General features: G+C 38.6%; 1 protein-coding gene across 1 annotated transcript in view; it reads left to right on the forward strand.

The window, feature by feature from the left end:
* Positions 1–16,021, forward strand: part of rev3l (REV3 like, DNA directed polymerase zeta catalytic subunit) — a 197,805-nt gene that overhangs the window by 21,201 nt on the left and 160,583 nt on the right. Inside the window, exons 2-4 of the mRNA XM_077219798.1 lie at positions 5,322–5,511; positions 10,734–10,808; positions 15,649–15,809. Of these exons, the coding sequence (XP_077075913.1) occupies positions 5,322–5,511; positions 10,734–10,808; positions 15,649–15,809 (426 nt within the window). The remainder of the gene's footprint in view (positions 1–5,321; positions 5,512–10,733; positions 10,809–15,648; positions 15,810–16,021) is intronic.

The raw sequence follows: 16,021 nt of genomic DNA on the forward strand, positions 1-16,021 counted from the left end.
ATTAGTGGAATTGCATTAGCATGGTTTAAATCATATTTATCTGACCGCTATCAGTTTGTAGCAGTAAATGAAGAGATGTCTTATCGATCACAAGTTCAGTATGGCGTACCACAAGGCTCAGTTCTCGGACTGCTGCTTTTCACTCTGTACATGCTACCTTTCGGAGATATCATTAGGAAACATGGAATTAGCTTTCACTGTTATGCTGATGATACTCAGCTCTATATTTCTTCCAAACCTAACGAAACTCACCAATTCACCAATTCTCCAAATTATCGGAATGCATAGTTGATATAAAAAATTGGATGACTAGTAATTTCCTACTACTAAATTCTGAAAAAACAGAGATTCTAATTATTGGACAAAAAACTTCCACACGTAATAAACTAGAATACTGTTTAACACTTGATGGCTGCTCTGTTAAGTCTTCGTCGTCAGTTAGGAACCTAGGTGTGCTCTTTGATACCAATCTTTCATTTGAAAGTCACGTCTAGTGTCTGTAAAACCGCATTTTTCCATCTTAAAAATAGATCTAAATTATGTCATATGCTCTCATTGACAAATGCGGAACAACTAGTTCATGCGTTCATGACATCAAGGCTAGATTATTGTAATGCTCTACTGGGTGGTTGCCCTGCACGCTTAATAAACAAACTACAGCTAGTTCAAAACGCAGCCTCTAGAGTTCTTACCAGAACCAGGAATTATGACCATATTAGCCCGGTTCTGTCAACACTGCATTGGCTCCCTATTAAACATTGTATACATTTTAAAATATTTCTGATTACTTACAAAGCACTAAATGGTTTAGCTCCCCAGTACTTGAGCGAGCTCTTAACACATTATAGTCCTTCACGTCTATTGCGATCTCAAAGTTCTGGCCAGTTAATAATACCTAGAATATCTAAATCGACTGCTGGCGGTAGATCCTTTTCCTATTTAGCACCAAAACTTTGGAACAATCTTCCTAACATTGTCCGGGAAGCAGACACAGTCTGTCAGTTCAAAGCTAGACTAAAAACACATCTCTTTGACCTAGCATTCACATAACACTCTATAGACTTCTATAATTCAATATTAGGCTGCTTAGATTAGGTCAGCCGGAACTGCGAACACTTCCCTTAAATCCTGATGTACTCGTTACATCATAAGAAGAATGGCATCTACGCTAATTTTAGTGTCTTTGTTTATCACGAGGTTTTCCCGCAGCCTGCCGGATCCAGGCCGTTTCCAGATCTGATGAAGGACTTTCGCCTGGACCCGATGGCAATGCAGTGCTGAAGTACCAACTAGCCTCTCCCTATGGAGGATCCCTATACCACTTTACACAGATAAAGTGTTGTGGATTTTTTTGGTTCGCGTACCTTGTTTAGGCATGGTTTGTAAGGAATTACAAACCTGCGCACATATATTTAAACGCACATAACTATAGAATCAATTCTTAATGCGCATGTGAACGCCATCAGCATCTATCACAGGTTCGCGTTTAAAGTCTGTTTAGAGAGAACGGTGTCGTCTTAGCGGCCCCTAATTTAATAACAAACTATAATTTAGACGGAAGTGAATCAATCAAAACTAACTTTAGCTGGAAAAAACATTTTTCAAGAACCACTATAAAACTAAAACATATAATTTAAGGTAACAGAGATTGGTTATCCCTGTAAAGCTGCTTTGAAACAATCAACATTTGATAAAAGCGCTATATAAATGAGGATGACTTGTCTATTAAGGGAGAGCACTTTGCGCGCATTCAGTCATGTCAGACCATGCACCCAGTAACTGCTTGCTTTTATGTTAAATTAACAGTGGTTTGTGTAATTCATTTATTATTTTACTCATTATTATTTATTTTTAGACTTGTTAAAACAAGCAGAGAAGAAAATAAAAACAGTCTTCTAACCTGTGTTCTAAAATAGTCTTCTGTCTTTTCTGGGAGCCTATAGTTACTTTTGCGGTAGAAATATCGGTATCGGTACTCAATGTAAATACACAAATGTAAATACTCGTACTTGTATCGGTTTGAAAAAAATGGTATCGGGCCATCCCTACTTCCATACATAATATTGTCACAAGATTCAGGGAATCCAGAGAAATCCAGAGGGAATCTCAGAGAGTCTGTGTAGAGCAAGGCAGTAGACTTTGTTGAATGTGCGTGACCTTTGAGCCCTCAGGTGGCATTGCACAAGATACCATCATGCTAATCTGTTAAATACAGCCACATGTGCTCAGGAGTAATTTGGAATACTGTTTTCACTGAACACAGTCTGACTCTGCATTAAGAAATGCCACTTTAATCTCTGTTACGCAAGGAAGGGCTTTACATCAGTTTTATGTGGAGATGCCGGCGAGTTCTCTGGGCCTAAGGGTGTACTCACACTAGGCTCGGTTGCCATGAACCGGGCCCGAGTACGATTGTCCCCCACTCCCCCTCTGGCTTGCATTCACATAGGGTTTCAGCATTCGTGCCGGAGCACGCTTACGTCATTATGGTGCGACGGTTTCGGGATAAACAAGAAGAGCGGCGCTCTCTGAACACAATCGAGTCCATCGCTCTGTTTTCTTTGTGGATAATTTTGTGTCGTTTGGTCCACGGTGGTCCACTGCCCTCTCACAGCCTGTTGTTAAACAGATGTGTCGCCTTAGTGGCGTGAAAATTTTCACGTAATCGTGCTGCTCGTATGAGGACGTTTGCAAGGTACCAGCTGAAGTGCAGCAAGGACTTTGCAGCTTTGATTACGGACTACAGTTCCCGTACATCACGCGTCCTGTTCCGTGCTCCAGCACGGTTAGCGCTCACACTGCATGCGAACCGCGCCCGAGTCCAACTGAACCGTGCTCTGGCCCACCTCTTCCAAGCGGGCCAGGGCCGGCTAATCGAGCCGCGCCCGGGCAAGGTTCGGAGCACTCACACTAGTCAAACGAACCGCGCTTTGGTGGTCAAACGCACTCGGGCACGGTTCAAACTGGCTAGTGTGAGTACACCCTGAGTAGGGCTGAAACGATTCCTCGAGTTACTCGAGTTACTCAATTACAAAAATTCCTCGAGGCAAAAACTCTGCCTCGAAGCCTCGTTAAATTACTATGTAAAATGTAATTCACTATACGCGGATCTATAGCGCGTGATACATTTTGAATTTATTTGGCACGATGGCGGAGAGTAAAGATGTCCATAAACGGCAGAGAATGTCTAAAGTTTGGGATCCTTACATACTTAAAAAGGAAGAGAACAAGGTGCAATGAGTCTACTGCGAAGTAGACCTGGCATACCACAACAGTACGACTTCAATGATTCAGAATCTGAACCGAAAACATCCACTCCATGCTCTCACCAAGCGTCACTGAAACATAACCTAATGGTCTGTTCACACCGAACGCGAATAGAGCGTCAAATACGCGTCTATCGCGTCTAGTTAGACGCTTAAACATTCGCTCGAGTTAAAAATTTTCAACGTGCGCGGAAGACGTTCGCGTCATTCGCGATGCCCGGCGCGAATGATGCGTCTATTCGCGTCTTTGCACTGACTTTGTATGTAATCTACTCGCGCAAATAATTTAAGTTGCGTTCGGTGTGTGAACCCCTTCACTTACACACACACACACACACACACGCATAGCTACACACACACACATGCGGCAATGCATCACATATGCTTAAACTTTCATGTAGCCACGCAACAATAATTTCAGCATGCATTCACTGTATACAGCGCGACGTGATGGAGGAACACATATTGTATTGCAGTCTTTGCGAGACCCTGTTTGTATGTCACGTCTTCCAAATAGTTACAGACAACAACAAAAAATGATATTCCCCAGCCTGCTTCTCCAAATCCAATCGTACTTTTGGGGAAGACATTTTAAATTGGCTACCAAAGTAATTGAGCATAGAACATTGTTGGCACTTATACTAAATGGGTAAAAATTGCAATAAATAGGCCTAGTTTTGGAGCCAAATGTTGGAGTTGGAATAAGTTTTTTTTGTTTGTTTTTTGAGAAATAAAAGCCAAATGCTTGACCATTTTACAGCCACATCATTTTCGTTATGCATTATTTGTTTTAGTTGTTTAAAAACACACACAAAATTATCTGATTACTCGATTAATCGATCGATTAAGTGCTAGATTAATCGATTACAAGAAGAATCGATAGCTGCAGCCCTAACCCTGAGGTCATCTCAGATGGTCTAGAAGACAGTGGAAATGGAAAAAACAGAAGACAGTGCTGTGGTCAGATGAGTCCATGTTTCAGCCTGTTTTTGGAAAAAAATGGACACCGAGTTCTCAGTCCCAAACACGAAAGGGACCAACTAGACTTTCACCAGCGACAGGTGCAAAAGCAAACATCTGTGCTGGTATTGAGGTGGATCATTGCAAACGGTATGGGTAACTTGCCTCCATGTCAATGGTACCTTTACAATAATGCATGTATTTGGATTGTACAGAGACATAAACTGCCATCAAGATGACATCTTTCCTGGGAACCAAGACAATGCCAGGCCTCATTCTGCACATGCTAAAACTGAGTGGTTTCTAGACATTCTGCACCATAGAAGGGATGTGCCTGCCTTACTGCAGTTCAGATATGTCTCTTATGGAAAATGTATGACTCATCATGAAAAGGAGAATCAGGCAACGATGACCACAGACTGTTGAGCGGCTGTCTTGTATCAGACAAGATTGGGCAAATATTCCACTAGCAAAACTCCAACAATTAGTATCCTCAACTCCCAAATGATTAAAAAGTGTAATTAAAAGGAAATGTGAAGTGACACAGTGGTAAACATGCCTCTGTCCCAATTTTTTTGGGTTGTGTTGCAGCCATCAAAATATGTTCATATTTACAAAATAAAATTATGTTGGTCAGTGAAAACATTGGAAAACTTTTCTTTGTACTTTTGTCAGTTAAAAAAAGTTAAAATAGAATTAACAAATCACAGATTCTTGATTTTATTGCATTTTACAAAATGTCCCAACTTTTTTGGGGTTGTAATTTAATTTCATTAAATGTAATAATTTGACAATAAATTATGCGTAGGCTACATTTAATTAGGCAAGAAAAAATTTCCTTATGAAGGTAAGAATGCATATAAAAGGTAAAAATGTATTTAAACTTATTTGAAATAAAAAAAAAATTCACTGCTGCGATGTAACCACCGCACCTATGAAAAATAAAAAAAACTTTAGGAACCATCTTCCCAGCACAATAACACACTCAGCAAAATATCATCTAATCATCATTATCGACAAAATATCGAGATATAATTTTTTATCATTATCGCACATTGCATATCCAATATTTTTCTTTTTCTCTTTTGTTTCTAGGCCAGAAGACATGTCTTCATCTGCATGGCGTGTTCCCATACATCTACGTGCCGTATGACGGATTTGGACAGGAAGCAGATCGTTACCTTCGACAGGTGGCCTACAGTATTGACAGAGCCCTGAATGTCAGCATGGGAAACCCCTCGTCTAATGTGCAGCACATCTTTAAAGTGGTTCTAGTGTCTGGCATGTACGTGTAAAAGGCACCAAGTGCACACTAGGGTTTGCTTGGATGGCTACTAAGAGTTGGTGATATGGCAAAATTATCATATCACAATTTTTTTCATGCAGTGTAACAGACCATGATCATGATTCTTTTTCATGTTGGTTTTTTGTGTGCAAGTTTTGCTTTTGTTATTTGATTAACATTAAGGACACAGACAGCAGCAGGTATTAGGATCTAATGTACGGATCCAGTACTGACACGCTTCGGAATCCGATTTTAACTCTTTACATTCACTAAAAACAAAACCGATTCGGTTTACATAAATACTTGCCACGACAGACATTTTGACACACGTTTGTGTGTGTTGGACCTAGGGATGCTCATTTCAGTTAATTTTCCAGACTGACAACCGCCGCTCGTTAATCGATTATTAACCGTTAACTGATAAGATTATAATATTGAATTGGCATTAAATAGAAATAAAATTGACTCGTATCTGTGACCCGTTAAAAAATACAAATTTTTGTTGTTTATCAAAGGGTTTATTTTAACGTGCAAAGTGCAAACAGCAGCATACAGAACAGATCAACAACAGAACCTGGATTCAGATCAAATTTTCACGTACCTGCAGCATTTCTGACAGTGACAACAGAGAAAAAACTTAATAAAATAATACAAATAAAAAACATTAAATAGCTAGCCTACACTAAATATATATTTTTAACTTCAATAATTAACAAATTAAGATGACAAAAAGAAAACACTGAAATCCGTTTGAATGAAGCTTTCAAAAACCGGCAATTTTTTTCCGTTAGACTAAGATATTTTGTTAAATAAAAATAGCAGGCCTACCTCAATTTACACCTTGTCTAATTTTTATTTAAAAAAAGCAACGTCAACGTGATTTGGGGTTAGTCTGGAGCACAGCCTGTTGACAGTTAGACCGGCGGCAAAAAAAAACCCCTCTACGATGCGACAGATGTCCCGGGAATACACAGATAACGTCTCGCTAGAGTGGCCAGCTTCGGGAAGCGCCTTTCATTTGCTTTCATGGAGGGCAAAGTTTGTTGCCCTTCATCACTCGATGCTTGTGGATGTTTGCTTCGCAAATGATACTGCATCGATCGTACTTGTACTACTGCTGTATTTTAATACCGCGCAGCATATTTTAGGTAACTTCGTCGCCCTTTCTGTTAAAATGGTCCCACACAGTACTTCTTTTCGCTCGCTTCATTTTGCTTGCTCGGAAAAAAATGTCTGCTGGCACGTGTGTGGTTGCGCGTGTTGACGCGCCCCTTGAGTTAATAAATATAGGCTATAGCCTATAGTATTTAATTTTTTTAACCATGCAGCAAACTAAAAAAAAAAGAAGCTTAAAAAAACCCGTTTTAAACCGTTTAACTGATAGTATTAATGTTGTGTGGGTCTTTTATTTTGACAGCTCGGCAGACTTTTATTTTGACGGCACTGAGAACACCAGAGCCTGAGCACACAGCGCTCCCGTTTTAGTCTTCATTAGTTTACGATCCATTAAACAGTCCTGTCTAATATGTTATTAGAAATGTTAAAGAAAAAAACTGTATACGAAAAAGTATTATAGCGTTTGCCGTGTGGTTGATGCCCGATGTCGCTTGATGAGCAGAAAAGCATAAACATGTTTCGCTTGGTCTTTTCAAAGTCGCATTGGATTTCCTCCTTAGCATAAAGTTTGAGATGTGTGTGGACTTTGGCATCGGTCCATTGATCGCTGTTTTCCATGTTCGTGAATTTAGTTAATGAAGTAAATGTATAGGCTATAAACGTGTTTACATTACTTTTTAAAAATAGTGGATGCATTCGACCAACCACCGTTGAACAACTACGTCACTGGTATTTCCTACTGTAATTTAACTAAATTCTGTAATTTCTGCAATTTCACTCCCTCCTTACATACAAAACAAAACACTTCTACAATCAATAAATAGTCTGAAAGAGTGCAAAATAAATATTTTATACATATATTTATATATATATATATATGCACTCACCTAAAGGTTTATTAGGAACACCTGTTCAAATTCTCATTAATGGAATTATCTAATCAACCAATCACATGGCAGTTGCTTCAATGCATTTAGGGGTGTGGTCCTGGTCAAGACAATCTCCTGAACTCCAAACTGAATGTCAGAATGGGAAAGAAAGGTGATTTAAGCAATTTTGAGTGTGGTATGATTGTTGGTGCTAGACGGGCCGGTCTGAGTATTTCACAATCTGCTCAGTTACTGGGATTTTCACGCACAACCATTTCTAGGGTTTACAAAGAATGGTGTGAAAAAGTGAAAAACATCCAGTATGCGGCAGTCCTGTGGGCGAAAATGCCTTGTTGATGCCAGAGGTCAGAGGAGAATGGGCCGACTGATTCAAGCTGATAGAAGAGCAACTTTGACTGAAATAACCACTCGTTACAACCGAGGTATACAGCACAGCATTTGTGAAGCCACAACACGCACAACCTTGAAGCGGATGGGCTACAACAGCAGAAGACCCCACCGGGTACCACTCATTTTCACTACAAATAGGAAAAAGAGGCTACAATTTGCAAGAGCTCACCAAAATTGGACAGTTGAAGACTGGAAAAATGTTGCCTGGTCTGATGAGTCTTAATTTCTGTTGAGACATTCAGATGGTAGAGTCAGAATTTGGCGTAAACAGAACGAGAACATGGATCCATCATGCCTTGTTACCACTGTGCAGGGTGGTGGTGGTGTAATGGTGTGGGGGATGTTTTCTTGGCACACTTTAGGCCCCTTAGTGCCAATTAGGCATCGTTTAAGTGCCACGGCCTACCTGAGCATTGTTTCTGACCATGTCCATCCCTTTATGGCCACCATGTACCCATCCTCTGATGGCTTCTTCCAGCAGGATAATGCACCATGTCACAAAGCTCGAATCATTTCAAATTTGTTTCTTGAACATGACAATGAGGTCACTGTACTAAAATGGCCCCCACAGTCACCAGATCTCAACCCAATAGAGTATCTTTGGGATGTGGTGGAACGGGAGTTTCGTGCCCTGGATGTGCATCCCACAAATCTCCATCAACTGCAAGATGCTATCCTATCAATATGGGCCAACATATCTAAAGAATGCTTTCAGCTTCTTGTTGAATCAATGCCACGTAGAATTAAGGCAGTTCTGAAGGCGAAAGGGGGCCAAACACAGTATTAGTATGGTGTTCCTAATAATCCTTTAGGTGAGTGTGTGTGTGTGTGTGTATATATATATATATATATATATATATATATATATATATATAGTGCTCTGTCACTAAAGATTTATTTATTTATTTTTATTATTTAAAAAAATTAAAAATAAAATCTATGATCAGGTACACAAACAGGCAACGAATATAGCATGTAAAAATAATTGTAACAAATAAGGCATAAAAGATTCTAAACCGCCTGAATAGAAACCGTGACAACTGTAGTGCAGTTTGATAATCCCAGTTGAGTCTTTTTTTATTTATAACAACAGCATAACATTAACAACAGGCAAAATAAATGTACAAAGTCTGTTTTCAAATGGAGAACATACATTTATGGGGAGTTGATAGACTCCCCTATCATTTTAAGTATTCGTTTAAACCGACAGTTTTGAAAATTTTGTGTTGTTTGATGGGCTAAAGAGTGAAGATAATGGAAAACGCAGGAATATTCGCTTCAATATGCATACATTACACATGCATTCCCTGGAATACGCAAACTTTGTTAGAAATAGAAACCGTTTTTGATGCATTTACACAGAACTTCTCTAGAGATAATTAATTTCCTCAAAGCTGTAGTCCTTTAAATGTTTATTAGCGAAATAAAGGTTATATAGTAGATGTTAATATAATTTAAGAAGTTTTAAATAAGTGTATCGTGTTAAAAGCTGCATACGTTGGCCATGCCCCACTAGTCCTTTGCATTGGACTCTCATTCACGGTCTTGATAATAAGCAACACAGCACAAAGCTTCATGTGCTTGTTGTCTCCGAATTAGGAACCTACATAGATAAATATCAAGTATGCTTTTTAAAACAAATAACTTAGAAGCAGGAAACTATATATTCATGCAGTGTGCGCATGTCAAAGATTAATTACGATTTTTAAGCTTGTGACACATAAATGGGAACATCAACTCATTTTATCAATTGAAGAAATTAATTGTGGAGCTCTGTAATTGGATTAGTGCAGTTAGATTTAGTAAAAATGTAATTACAATGATTAATTTTCGATTAATTTTAAAAATAACCATAAGATATTGCATGCAGCCATGCTCATAGGTCCTTTTTGAAGCCAAAACACTCTGGGTTCAATTTTTCACTTCTGTGTAATTAAAAAATATTTGGCCATTATACAGAAACTGTACTATGCTATACAAAACTATCTCATGCAAAAACACTGGGGCACAGTTTGTGGACAGGAATTTATCTTCTTCTGTCCCCATAGAACATACAGTAATATTATAGAACAAGAGCAACCTGAAGTCGTATGATCAATGAGTAGTTAAAAACTTTGATTGGTGCCAGAAATAATAAACTAGTCTGTGCAGGTAGTCACTAGGTGAAAGTAGTGTTGTCACGATATTGAAATGTCTAACTTTGATATGGCACCTTGAAAAATGTAGATATATTCTATACCATTTTCAATACCATGGGGAAACTGCCACATACATATTTTTCATTATCTCATAATTTTATGGTAATTAGAGTAATTTTTGCAATAGCTTACACACAGCAAAGGGGGGCTTTATTTGTAACTTTGAGCGAAATTGACAAAAAAAGATTAAACAGGGTAAATAGGCTAATAAAATAAGATAAAATAAACAAATTTCAAACAATAGCACGAATAAATACAATAGAATAAAGAGACAAATGAAATAAACATGAGTTTAAGTTTTTCAGGTGAGTCTAACAGTACTATTACATTTTACAGAAAATAAATAATTAAATGTAAAATAACACTCTTCATTGTAAAACTAAATGCAGATTAATGCTTACAATTAAAGTTACAAAAGTTATTACATGAACATAACACAGCAGCAGGTATATCAGGCTGCTGTTACTTTAAGAGCTTATGCACAGATCCAATATACTGTTACTCAACATACGTTTACTTTCTCAACTATTTACATTCCAAATCTGGCTGTATTTACTTGAGTATTTGTTGTTTACCTATTGAAACATCTGGACAAAGATCTGAGTCTGACCGTCTTATCTCTCCACAGGCCTTTCTATGGATACCATATGAAGGAAAAAACCTTTATGAAGATTTACCTATACAACCCACAGATGGTCAAAAGGTGAGTCCTAGTATGTGTGTCGGTGTGTAAAAGGATATCAAAACTGTACCAAGTTGGAAAAAGAAGTGCAGCTGTATCATTAATGTCGGGTACTACTCAATTCTGATTGACAAGCGTTTGCTTTTGAATTCACTTGAGTGAATGTTGTCTTAGGCATCTTACATTACAGACATTTCTGTTTATTGCTCTCTTCACATCTGCAGTCCTCATGCCTCCTTGCAGCAGCACCATGGCATGTTGCGCTTTACACTTCGAATCCGTATGTTTGTATGGCTGGAAGCTAGTTTTTTTTACTTTTTACTTTTTTTAAGTTTTTAATATGAATATTTTTCTTACACAAACTCATCATTTTGCTTCAGAAAGCCTTTATTAACCCACCAGAGACGTTTGGATTTCGTTTATGATGGATGGATTTTTTTTTAGCTTCAAACTGATGGTTGCAACTCACTACCATTATCAAGCTCAGGGTGTTTAAAATAAAACTCATCAGGTGACATATTATGCCCCTTTTCACAAGAAGTAATATAAATCTATGGTGTCTCCAGATTGTGTCTGTGAAATTTCATCTCAAAATCCCCCCCCCCCCCCCCCCCCGATTGATTTATTATAGCTTGCATTATATAGCAGTAATAGCATTATTGGGTGTGAGCAAAAACATGCCGTTTTTGTGTGTCCCTTTAAATGCAAATGAGCTGCTCCCCGCCCCGTTCATAAAGCAGATCCTTTACACGAGCTTCGGATACAATAATAAACAGGCCAAATTCACTCATCCAAAATCTCAGAAATAACCAGTAGCGGAGTGGAGCCTTACGGAGAGAGAGACTCAGGAAGAGGTTACAACTTTTAGACGCACCTGGACATTTCTGAATGGTTAAATTTATGTAGATGTTGTGGAGTAACATTGATTCATCTGTTTCTGGGGGATTTCCGTTGAACATAAAATAAATCCACTGCTCTCTTGTCTCCTCTGAGGTTAGTATTCTAAATTGTGTTATTTGCTCATCTGTGCAGCCAACGACAGAACAGTTGCATGCTTTGTCAAGTCAAGTCACCTTTATTTATATAGCACTTTTTACAATACGACAAAGGCGACAGTGGCAAGGAACCAAAACTCATCAGTGACAGAATGGAGAAAAAAAAACTTGGGAGAACCCAGGCTCAGTTGGGGGGCCAGTTCTCCTCTGGGCAACGAACGAACAGTGTATGATTATGATTCAGGCAGCATTACAGGTCAGAAGTCAGATGGTATCAGAACTTTCACAATATTTATCCAGTTCCATCTGGTTGGGGATCGGAGTCATCACGGCGGTATGGACACGAGTTTGTTGAGGTGTCCGTGAGGCCTTCACAGGGCTGATGAGCCTGGCACTTCAGGGATGTGTTGTCGTTGTGTCCATGCGATGGTCCTTCATCAGATCTGGATATGGCCTGGATCCAGCGGACTGCGGTAAACCTCGGGATAAACAGAGAGACTAATATTAGCGTAGACACTATCCTTCTATAAATATATCAGGATTTATGGAAAGTGTTCCTGGTTCCGGCTGGTCTAAAAAAACTATGCAGCCTAAAATTTAATTATAGAAGTCTATAATGTGTTATGTGTATGCTAAGCCAAATAGATGTGTTTTTAGTCTAGATTTGAACTGACAGACTGTGTCTGCTTCCCGGACAATGTTAGGAAGATTGCTACAAAGTTTTGGTGCTAAATAAGAAAAGGATCTTAGAAGGGGAGCGGAATCTGATCGGCTTATTTTTTGACATGCTTGCAGAGAAAGGCTTACCAAACAAAGTTACTGGGTTGTCACTTTTCACTTTTCTGAGTTGGTAGGTGCACCAGGGACCAATAATAGCGCTTAAAAATGGAAAAAGTCAGATTTTCAGGATATGTCACCTTTAAATATAACTCCGATTGTATATTCCTCTGAATGAAGAAAGTTGTGTACAGCTAGGATACACCTAATGAACTACTCCTTTAAGGACTTTTCCACAAGTGCATAGGCAATATTTGTTTATGGTTCATTGAACATGCATGAAAGACATTTGTTTAATAAAAATCTCTAGAACTTATTTGGATTTTACAAAATTATTTTTCTATAAGTATAATTTCTATGAAATATTACCCACAGGGAAGTGACAGAAATTAACTTTCCCGTTAAGGACAACTGCATAATACTTTTAATTATGAAATTAAAACTACTGAGTTTGATTCATTGTGGAGCAAAACAAGTGACTGGGACACTGAATTACTGAACCGTTTCGTTCAAAACACTGGAATCGTTTAGTAACACCACTGTGTGTTGCTCGCCTTGGAGACGCGCATCTCTTTTGCTGTGGCTTGTAATTTTTAAAAAAAATAAAAATAACTATGGCCATTTTTGTTTATTTGATCTTATTTTATTATACAGTTTGCTTGTCTTGTTTTGTAACTTTTGCTGTGGCTTGTGTATATATATATATGTGTGTATATATATATATATATATATATATATATATATGTGTGTGTATATATATATATATATATATATATATATATATATATATATATATATATATATATAGACACGTTAATTTTACACACGTTAAAATTAATTTGGGCATTTTCCCCCAACCCCCAGCAGGTCTGACCCTGCTTCAAGAGACTAATTGCTAAAATGAATGTGAAAATTGATTTTAATGATGAAATAGTATACAGTAGACTATTTTTTTTAAATCACAATTGCGAAGTGCATAAGCTTTCTAGCATTAATATTAGGCTACTAAAACAACATTTTAGTTGAGAACAGTCTAGTCTCAGCCCACGGAGTGTTGGCTGAATGTCTGATGCCTATGGCACACAGAATTGGAAACTCTTCAGGAATTCTACAGGACTTCCAGGAGATTTGTGTATTGCGTTCTTTAACGGTCCACCTGGTAAATTGGTCCATCAGCTTCATCTCATCCTCATGGACTGCACCAGATTTATTATTTCTTGCTGTGAGCAGTCTGAAGGTCTAGCTACGCAAGACTATGGACAGTCTGTTTCGCAGTCACATTTTGACTACCACATTTGACACATTAACCTATGAAGCCAGCAGCCATGTCACCCTGTAGCCCAAGACTGGTTGCCCACTGAAGCTAAGCAGGGTTGAGCCTGGTTAGTACCTGGATGGGAGACCTTCTGGGAAAACTAGGTTGCTGCTGGAAGAGTTGTTAGTGAGGCCAGCAGGGGCGGCTCACCCTGTGGTCTGTGTGGGTCCCAATGCCCCAGTATAGTGATAGGGACACTGTCACTGTCAAAGAGCACCGTCCTTCAGATGAGACGTTAAACCGAGGTCCTGACTCTCTGTGGTCACAAAAAATCCCAAATCCCATGTCTTTCGAAAGTGTAGGGGTGTAACCCCAGCATCCAGTGTCCATCATGGCCTCCTAATCATATATATATCTATATATACACACTAATTGGCTTCATCGCCCTGACTCCTCTCCAACAGTAAACTGGTGTGTGGTGGGGCGTTCTGGCGCTATATGGCTGCTGTCGCATCGTTTTTGTTTCAGTTTTGTGTGGCCAGCAGTCGTCCGTGAGGGGCTGCTGGCGGATCCTTTTGTTTTTGTATTTGTTTTATTTATTAGTTTTTATTAGTCATCCCCTTCGCGGATGACTGCTGTATCTGACTCGTGCTGTTACATTTATGATGTTGGTTGTGGTGTTAAATAAAGCATAAAAAAAAGAGTATTCTAACATGTCAGCAGGAAACTTACAGACTCATATTTTCTCTCATGCAGTTACAGATGCAGCATTTTGACTGTACCACTTCTACTTTGAATCTTTCTTGACATAGGAAATTATAAAGATAGTCTGTTTAAAAATAGTTGGTTATAAAAATCCGATATCGCATGTTGCCAATTTACCAAATAGTATTTCGCCACCACAGGTTTCCAGCTGGCGGAAAACACAGCATATTGCAGCCATGGAAGACAGTGGACAAACTGGGTCAGAGATCACAGATTCTACCTGACCTAAAAAGCCTCCGCTCCCTGCTAAAAATCTCAATGAAAGGGAGCATATTAAAACTCACATTAACTCATCATTAATCAATAAATCAACTCCTTAACTTATTGTGCATATATCCTCGCATTCCATTGTCAATTGCGCTTGTTCCTGTTGCGTGTCCTCAATCTGGCAACCAGCGTGAGTGTCAAGTCTGAGCAGGAGGGGGCTGGGGAAAACAACTCTCTCCAATATTTTGAATTTTGACTGCAGTACCCATTTCAACCGCTATCTGTCAGTCTCACATACTGCACCTTTAATTGAGAAAAGATTTGTTATATATGGCATTGTTTTCATATAATTAATATCGTTTAAAAATGAAATATCAATGGTTTTGCTGTGCTGTTTTTGTGCTGTACTGAAATGGATATCGAGATTCATGAAATTGTTCTTGTATTAGCATCTACTACTGAAAATTCGGTACCAAAGTAACCTTTAGTGATGTGGTGTGTTCTAGAATTTAGGGGTGTGTGGCCTGGTAATCCCTATGTTATGGGGACAAAATGTCATCACAAAGATGGCAAGATCCAAAATCCTGGTCCTTGTGGGGACATTTTTTTTGGTCCCCATAAGGAAAACAACTTATAAATCATAGTTTTTTTTAAATGTGAAAAAAAAAATCTGTGCTGGGTAGGTTTAGGGTTTGTGGATAGAATTTCCAGTTTGTACAGTATCAAAATCATTGTCTCTGAAAAGTCCTCAAAAAACATGGAAAGCCAGAGTGTGTGTGTGTGTGTGTGTGTGTGTGTGTGTGTTTGGTGGGTACATCATGTGTTTGGTGTTACTGATTGAATGCATGTTTTCTCTTTGTAGGGTGAGTGAACTCCTGCAGGGTGGAGCTGTAATGAATAAGAGTTTTCAGCCCCATGAAGCTCATATTCCCTTCCTGCTGCAGCTCTTTATCGATTACAACCTCTACGGCATGAACATGATCAGTCTCGCTGCTGTTAAGTTTAGAAAAAGCAGTGCAACAGGTAACGCATACAGACATTCATACACACAACACAAGAAGTCTTGCTTTGCCAGACTAGATGATCAAAAATCTGATTCACATTGATTGCCCACACTTAGAAAGAGATTATCTGATCAACATGTAAAACAGCAGGATGGTCAACTAGTTGAAGAGTTTGATTTAATGAGTTTATATTGATTTTTTTTCCTTCTGTCTTTTTAGCTTTAATGTTTT

This window comes from Siphateles boraxobius, unplaced genomic scaffold, assembly GCF_051911475.1.
Source record: "Siphateles boraxobius isolate OS27281-9 unplaced genomic scaffold, OSU_SipBor_1 8, whole genome shotgun sequence".
In the NCBI taxonomy this organism is placed as follows: domain Eukaryota; kingdom Metazoa; phylum Chordata; class Actinopteri; order Cypriniformes; family Leuciscidae; genus Siphateles; species Siphateles boraxobius.